Genomic DNA, 8717 nt, shown 5'->3' on the forward strand with positions numbered 1-8717 from the left:
TACGTCACCTTCATTTTGTTACTTGGCACACACTTCCCCCCCCCCCCCCCCCCCCAAAAGGATATAAATATTCCACCCTCCAACAATGGTTGTTATATTTGGGAACCACGACATGGGGCACAGCTCCCAGAAAAGGCAACAATGGTTCGGTCCGATCGGACATTTCGACCAAGTAGAATGGTCTTCATCGGGCACTTGGTCGAGCGCATACCCCTCGCCAGGCTGAACAGTTGTTATTTGGTATACAGAGTCGAGGCTCATGGAAGAGCTAGTACACTGAACGGGTCGGGACATAACGGACAAAAACGGGACGCAAAACAAGCATACAAGGAGTGGACAAGATGGACACAGAGGATGCATGGGGTGGACAAGATGGACACAGAGGATGCATGGGGTGGACAAGATGGACAGAGAGGATGTATGGGGTGGGCAAGATGGACACAGAGGATGCATGGGGTGGACAAGATGGACAGAGAGGATGTATGGGGTGGGCAAGATGGACACAGGGGATGCATGGGGTGGGCAAGATGGACACAGGGGATGCATGGGGTGGGCAAGATGGACACAGGGGATGCATGGGGTGGGCAAGATGGACACAGGGGATGCATGGGGTGGGCAAGATGAACACAGGGGATGCATGGGGTGGACAAGATGAACACAGGGGCTGTATGGGGTGGGCAAGATGAACACAGGGGATGTATGGGGTGGGCAAGATGAACACAGGGGATGCATGGGGTGGGCAAGATGGACACAGGGGCTGTATGGGGTGGGCAAGATGGACACAGGGGATGTATGGGGTGGGCAAGATGAACACAGGGGATGCATGGGGTGGGCAAGATGAACACAGGGGATGCATGGGGTGGACAAGATGAACCACAGGGGATGTATGGGGTGGGCAAGATGGACACAGGGGCTGTATGGGGTGGGCAAGATGGACACAGGGGATGTATGGGGTGGGCAAGATGAACACAGGGGATGCATGGGGTGGGCAAGATGAACACAGAGGATGCATGGGGTGGGCAAGATGAACACAGGGGATGCATGGGGTGGGCAAGATGAACACAGGGGATGTATGGGGTGGGCAAGATGAACACGGGGGCTGTATGGGGTGGGCAAGATGGACACAGGGGATGTATGGGGTGGGCAAGATGAACACAGGGGATGCATGGGGTGGGCAAGATGAACACAGGGGATGCATGGGGTGGACAAGATGAACACAGGGGCTGTATGGGGTGGGCAAGATGGACACAGGGGATGTATGGGGTGGGCAAGATGAACACAGGGGATGCATGGGGTGGGCAAGATGAACACAGGGGATGCATGGGGTGGGCAAGATGAACACAGGGGATGCATGGGGTGGGCAAGATGAACACAGGGGATGCATGGGGTGGACAAGATGAACACAGGGGCTGTATGGGGTGGGCAAGATGGACACAGGGGATGTATGGGGTGGGCAAGATGAACACAGGGGATGCATGGGGTGGGCAAGATTAACACAGGGGATGCATGGGGTGGGCAAGATGAACACAGGGGATGCATGGGGTGGGCAAGATGAACACAGGGGATGCATGGGGTGGGCAAGATGAACACAGGGGATGCATGGGGTGGGCAAGATGAACACAGGGGCTGTATGGGGTGGGCAAGATGGACACAGGGGATGCATGGGGTGGGCAAGATGGACACAGGGGATGCATGGGGTGGGCAAGATGAACACAGGGGATGCATGGGGTGGGCAAGATGGACACAGGGTATGCATGGGGTGGGCAAGGTGTACACAGGGGATGCATGGGGTGGGCAAGATGAACACAGGGGATGCATGGGGTGCACAAGATGTACATAGGGGATGTATGGGGTGGACAAGATGGACACTGAGGATGCATGGGGTGGACAAGATGGATACAGGGGATGCATGGGGTGGACAAGATGGATACAGGGGATGCATGGGGTGGGCAAGATGGATACAGGGGATGCATGGGGTGGGCAAGATTGATACAGGGGATGTATGGGGTGGGAAAGATGGACACAGGGGATGTATGGGATGCACAAGATGGACACAGGGGATGTATGGGGTGGGCAAGATGGACACAGGGGATGTATGGGGTGGGCAAGATGGATACAGGGGATGCATGGGGTGGGCAAGATGGATACAGGGGATGTATGGGGTGCACAAGATGGACACAGGGGATGCATGGGGTGGGCAAGATGGACACAGGGGATGTATGGGGTGCACAAGATGGACACAGGGGATGTATGGGGTGGGCAAGATGGATACAGGGGATGCATGGGGTGGGCAAGATGGATACAGGGGATGCATGGGGTGGGCAAGATGGACACAGGGGATGCATGGATACAGGGGATGCATGGGGTGGGCAAGATGGACACAGGGGATGTATGGGGTGCACAAGATGGACACAGGGGATGTATGGGGTGGGCAAGATGGACACAGGGGATGCATGGGGTGGGCAAGATGGATACAGGGGATGTATGGGGTGGGCAAGATGAACACAGGGGATGCATGGGGTGGGCAGGATGAACACAGGGGCTGTATGGGGTGCATAAGATGTACACAGGGGATGTATGGGGTGGACAAGATGGACACTGAGGATGCATGGGGTGGACAAGACGGATACAGGGGATGCACGGGGTGGACAAGATGGATACAGGGGATGCATGGGGTGGACAAGATGGATACAGGGGATGCATGGGGTGGGCAAGATGGATACAGGGGATGCATGGGGTGGAAAGATTGATACAGGGGATGCATGGGGTGGACAAGATGGATACAGGGGATGCATGGGGTGGGAAAGATGAACACAGGGGATGTATGGGGTGGGCAAGATGAACACAGGGGATGTATGCAGTGGACAAAATGGATGCAGAGGATGCTTTGGATGGAGAAGATGGACACAGAAGGAATCTCCTAGGAGGGAAAACTGGAAAATTGGAAGGAGGGATTTGGATCGGGATTAACGAGGGTCGAAAAGATCATGGTTTTGGAGGAATTATTACATTATTTTACTCATAATTAATAACACCATTGATTTGCATATTATCGTTATTTAATTCATCCACTTATATTTGTATTATTTCGTATCCAGCTTGTGGCTGCTGGTTGCATCATTGCTGGGAGTGGACAGTGGAGCTCTGTCGCTGATGCAGTGCCCCTATTACCAGTAATTTATGGTACTCATTTTGCCGCCTTTTGAACGAGGACAGGCTGAGTCAACCCACCTGGTGTTATTTAACGGCTCCACGGGAGCTCAAACTCGAGACCCTAAGATTTGAAGGTACCTTAACCATGAAGCCAACACCAGGCATTGTGGAATGTAGAAACGGTACAAACACGCACACACACACACACACACACACACACACACACACACACACACACACACACACACACACACACACACACACACACATACAAGCACACACATACAAGCACACACATACACATTTACCTCTGGTCCTATAACGTTATATGGCCTCTGGTCCTATAACGCTGTCCTAAATCTCATCTTATTTACCCTAAAACTATGGCCTCTGGTCCTATAACGCTGTCCTAAATCTCATCTTATTTACCCTAAAACTATGGCCTCTGGTCCTATAACGCTGTCCTAAATCTCATCTTATTTACCATAAAACTATGGCCCCCTAGTCCTATAACTGTGTCCACTTTGCTGAGAAACTGCTCTGCATCTATCTTATCCATGTCCATCATTATGTTAAAAATCTCATTAAATACCCTCGTAATCACCTCCTTTCTCATGTATAAAGTCTCGTCTCCTTCAACCCCCCCTCATAGGTAATCTCGCTAGGCCCACAACCAATCTCCGAGTTGTACGCTGCACCGTCTTTATGGCATTATATGTCCTTCAGATGTGCAGGCCAAAACTGAGAATTTTTTGTTTGATCATGTACTTTGGTATTGTGGCTAAAGTACATGTACTTACTTGTGTGCTTTTTTAACCTTAATTATTTATTTTAAGAAATAAGGTAGGTCTATTTTCGCAATAGAGGTAATGCTCGGGGGCAGAAACCTTTCCGTAAGGTGTGGGCTGGCGATTTGCCAATACAAAGATTCTAAAGACCACGTACGCTGCTGATGTGGTTAGAAATGTAGTAGCTGACACTGCTTTATGTAGTTGACTGCAACTGAGCCATGATGCTTTTATATATCTCAGATAAGAACCCTGGGCGTGGCTAAGATTGTGGGCGTGCTTAGAATAATGAGCCTGGGCATGGCTAAGATTGTGGGCGTGTAGATAATAAGAACCCTGGGTGTGGCTAAGATATTGGGCGTGCAGATAATAAGAACCCTGGGCGTGGCTAAGATTGTGGGCGTGCAGATAATAAGAAGCCTGGGCGTGGCTAAGATATTGGGCGTGCAGATAATAAGAAGCCTGGGCGTGGCTAAGATTGTGGGCGTGCAGATAATAAGAAGCCTGGGCGTGACTAAGATTGTGGGCGTGCAGATAATAAGAACCCTGGGCGTGGCTAAGATATTGGGCGTGCAAATAATAAGAAGCCTGGGCGTGGCTAAGATTGTGGGCGTGCAGATAATAAGAACCCTGGCCGTGGCTAAGATATTGGGCGTGCAGATAATAAGAAGCCTGGGCGTGGCTAAGGTTGTGGGCGTGTAGATAATAAGAACCCTGGGCGTCGCTAAGATATTGGGCGTGCAGATAATAAGAAGCCTGGGCGTGGCTAAGATTGTGGGCGTGCAGATAATAAGAACCCTGGTCGTGACTAAGATATTGGGCGTGCAGATAATAAGAAGCCTGGGCGTGGCTAAGATTGTGGGCGTGTAGATAATAAGAACCCTGGGCGTCGCTAAGATATTGGGCGTGCAGATAATAAGAAGCCTGGGCGTGGCTAAGATTGTGGGCGTGCAGATAATAAGAAGCCTGGGCGTGGCTAAGATTGTGGGCGTGCAGATAATAAGAACCCTGGCCGTGGCTAAGATATTGGGCGTGCAGATAATAAGAAGCCTGGGCGTGGCTAAGATTGTGGGCGTGTAGATAATAAGAACCCTGGGCGTCGCTAAGATTGTGGGCGTGCAGATAATAAGAAGCCTGGGCGTGGCTAAGATATTTGGCGTGCAGATAATAAGAAGCCTGGTAGCAGATCCAGATGTACCAGAATCCCAGGACAACCATGGATGGACTGCAAGAGAGGATGGCACACTTGATGTTCTGTGGATGACTGGCTCTCCTGCACCTCAGGTCATCATGGAATTCATATCCTGTACATGCCGGCATGTTTGTCAGCGACCAAACTGCCAGTGTCTGTCTAATAGACTAAAGTGCACAATTGAGTGCAAACTTCAAGACTGCACCAACATCATGGATGCTGATGAAGATGATTCAGACCAGAATACCAGTGATACTGAAGATCTTGATGATGATGAGGATGTTGACTAAACATCAAACCTACACACTGCGCAAGTATATTTGAATGCCTAATGAACATACATTGACAAGTGTAACTTGGCCACTCAAACAATTAAGATTTTTTATGTAGATGATCATGTACATGTACATGTACAGGTACGATGTTTACAAGTCGGCTTTCTGTTTGACATGTGAAACTGTGGATTTTCTTGTTTACATGGATTTATGATGCTTAATTGTGTAATAAATACATGAATTTGTGACTTGTAAAGTTATGTTTTGTGTCCTATTTGAGACATTAGAGTGTGTCATCAAGCGCACATCTCCAAGCCGTTGCTTTCAAATCTTGATTGACAGTACGTCTGATTGACAGCAATTTGCCTAAAAAAGCTACAAGCTATAGTGGTCCAGCAAAGTTACTTGAAAAGGACAGATAATAGGCTTCAATAAAAGTATATTTTTAGCTGGTACCTCTGGTTGGTACCGATTGGCTATAATCTGGGGTCCAGCCCACGGACTACAAGCCGAATGAAGCGGACGCCCCCCAGCTATGGCGACGTCTACAGAGGGCGCCCTTCCATTGAACCCTCCGTCGGATCGGTCTATAATAAGAACCATGGGCATGGCTAAGATCTTGGGCGTGGCTAAGATATTGGGCGTGCCTAGAATAACAACCCCGGGCGTGGCTAAGATCTTGGGCGTGGCTAAGCTATTGGGCGTGCCTAGAATAACAACCCTGGGCGTGGCTTTATTGGTCAACTGCCGAATGACCAGCTGGGTTTATTCCATCTATTCGTGGAGTTCTTTTCTTAACCAGAAGGTGGGATTGTAGGACAGACCACACAACATCAGTCAAAGTCTCCAAGAAAAATCTTGATTTTTTAATCCATGTCTTTTCAAAATAAGACATATCATAATATATATATATATAATATATATATATATGTGTGTACACAAAGCCAAATACTTTCTGCACGTCAGTGCATTTAAGAAAAAACAAAAAAATATATTAATATTTATAAAATTTGCATACATCTGCAAAAGATGTGTGAACACAATCACAACAATATATAAACAACAAAATAAGTGACGTTTTATACCCCACTGCTCACCTACATCCATTCATTTATATATTTTCCCCACCTGTGGAACCAACTTCCTCGGTCTCTTCAATGTCAGTCTTCCCTCCAGAGCTTCAAGCCAGGTAGCTATTCACCACCATGAAGGATCATCCACGACCATGATCTTTTCTACCCACCTTAAGACTCCTCGAGCCCAACTTTTTTCAAGTTTCCAGTTTTTTCCTCCACTTCTGACTTCTGTGATTGAGGGTTTGCATTGAGAGTTTGCGGTGTTATCCATCTTGTTCACCCCAGTGTCCTCTCCTTGCCCTAATTCTTCCCCACATTCCTCATACATCGAAATCTCCCTCTATTTTGTCCCTCGATCCCTCAGAGAACTTTATTTTCATGGAACATCTCTTTCTGCTGCGCTTTTCGTTACGTTATGTCCTGATAATTTTTCTGTTCTAGCTCCTCCATGAGCCTCGACACCAAATACAAAAAGCAAGCGTCGGGCTGCAATGTGTTATTAGTTATTACGTACACCCAGCATTGCATCATTGCTTTTGGGGAAAGAAAACAAAAAGAACATAATGTTCAGATTTAACAGCACAGCAAGCTCAAGTGTTGTGCAGCGAGACTCATTGGTCTGTTCGCCCGAAGACCCCTGTACCATGCTTATAGTTCCTTTCAACTTTTTGTTGTGTGATATACCAATAAAGTGAAGAAAGCAGGATAACTGTGAAGGAATATGGCAAAAGGAATGAAGATCATCAATCATCGCAGCAAAGGCGGTCTTTCATTGCACGCAGCAGCGGTCTCTCTCCTTGCCCTGACCGCGGCCATTTTGCACCTTCTGCCGAACGTACATGAGGTCGCTGTTGATGCTCGGTCTTCGGGCCGTGGGGGAGACGAGGCCGCACGGCTCCCGCGACCCCGCGTCGGGCAACACGTTGCTCGCTTCCTTGGCGGAATGGGTCAGCGGGGAGATGCACCGGTGCAAGGCGGGACTCATTTCGCTGGGTAGACTGGCAAGCTGGAAGAGGCCGCTAAACATGTCGTCCAGACCCAGGTTGCACTTGGCTGACACCTCGAAATAGGCGACGTCCGGCCCGAGGTAGCTCTCCACCTCAGATCTCCCGTTGACGTGCCGGTTTGGCGACGTGGTGTCGCCGTGCCGGTTTGGCGACGTGGTGTCGCCGTGCCGGTTTGGCGACGTGATGTCGCCGTGCCGGTTTGGCGACGTGGTGTCGCCGTGCCGGTTTGGCGACGTGGTGTCGCCGTGCCGGTTTGGCGACGTGGTGTCGCCGTGCCGGTTTGGCGACGTGGTGTCGCCGTGCCGGTTTGGCGACGTGGTATCGCCGTGCCGGTTTGGCGACGTGGTGTCGCCGTGCCGGTTTGGCGACGTTGTGTCGCCGTGCCGGTTTGGCGACGTGGCGTCGGCCACCTCCGCCCGGTTCCCGCAGATAACTATGGGGACATCGTTGAGACCCAGAGGTCGGTTGTGCAGCGCCGACTTGGTTTGTATAATCTGTTCGCGCAATCGCACGACCTCCTTGAAAGATTCGTGGCTGTCGATGCTGAAGATGAGCAAAAAAATGTCTCCTGCGAGAGAGAAGAGAAAAAGAAGAACATTTCGATATTTGTCCAACAAAGACCGATGGAAGAGTGTTGTAAGACTTTGTATGTAAATCTTCAGTTAAAGTGCGGATAGTTTCATTCGAGTGGAAGTTTTAGCAAAACCAGTGGAAATCCCATCCCCGTGATCCCACGGATCTCTCACCGGTGAGGATGGCGAGTCTCCGCATCGCCGGGTAAGGGACATTCCCCGAGGTGTCGAGGACATCGAGCTGGTATATCTCGCCCCGAATGCGATACAACTTGCGATGGAACTCGTCGATCGAAGGGATGTACTGCTCGTTGAAGTGTCCGTTCAGAAAGCGGGTCACGATCGAGGTCTTCCCGACTTTGGAGGAGCCGAGCACGACCATGCGGTTGCAGTTTTTGGCGGGAATGCGTGACTGTTTGCTCCGTGGAGACATGATGGCTCTGCAAGAGCGGTAGCCGTGTGGACCTCGTTTGTGCATCACCTTTTATAGACCCCACCTCGGTGCCCTCTCCCACATTTGCCTCCCTCCCTCGCTGCGCCCCTAATTGCGAGCACGCACAGACGTGCGTCAAAAGGATGGGTCGAATAGCAAAGGGAGGTGAGGGCAAGAGGAGGGGAGCTAATGTGGATGGAAACTAATGAGATGGGGAACTC

General features: G+C 50.1%; 1 protein-coding gene across 5 annotated transcripts; it reads right to left on the minus strand.

Moving 5' to 3' along the window:
• Nucleotides 1-7253: 7253 nt before the first annotated feature.
• RASD1 (ras related dexamethasone induced 1) lies at nucleotides 7254-8496 on the minus strand. Of its 5 annotated transcripts, none has more exons than XM_078786218.1 (3): nucleotides 8238-8496; nucleotides 7903-8059; nucleotides 7254-7620 (listed from the first exon to the last, which is right to left on the minus strand). In XM_078786218.1, the coding sequence occupies exons 1-3, from the start codon at nucleotides 8494-8496 to the stop codon at nucleotides 7254-7256; spliced, it is 783 nt and encodes a 260-aa protein (XP_078642344.1). The 5 variants fall into 5 exon arrangements, with proteins under 5 accessions (XP_078642344.1, XP_067982036.2, XP_078642346.1 ...); XM_068125935.2 differs by having other exon boundaries at nucleotides 7254-7590; nucleotides 7888-8059; XM_078786220.1 differs by having other exon boundaries at nucleotides 7254-7590; nucleotides 7885-8059.
• Between the last annotated feature and the right edge of the window lie 221 nt (nucleotides 8497-8717).

This window comes from Myxine glutinosa, chromosome 10, assembly GCF_964187855.1.
Source record: "Myxine glutinosa chromosome 10, kmMyxGlut1.1, whole genome shotgun sequence".
Taxonomy (NCBI): domain Eukaryota; kingdom Metazoa; phylum Chordata; class Myxini; order Myxiniformes; family Myxinidae; genus Myxine; species Myxine glutinosa.

Excerpts from the sequence above, each read along its gene's own strand:
- RASD1 (XM_078786217.1), bottom strand. The coding sequence starts at position 8,496 with ATGTCTCCACGGAGCAAACAGTCACGCATTCCCGCCAAAAACTGCAAC. Across the intron at positions 8,060-8,237 it reads GAGACTCGCCATCCTCACCG|GAGACATTTTTTTGCTCATC; the intron begins GTGAGAGATCCG and ends TCTCTCTCGCAG. Across the intron at positions 7,591-7,857 it reads CGGCACGGCGACACAACGTC|ATCTGAGGTGGAGAGCTACC; the intron begins GCCAAACCGGCA and ends CGTCAACGGGAG.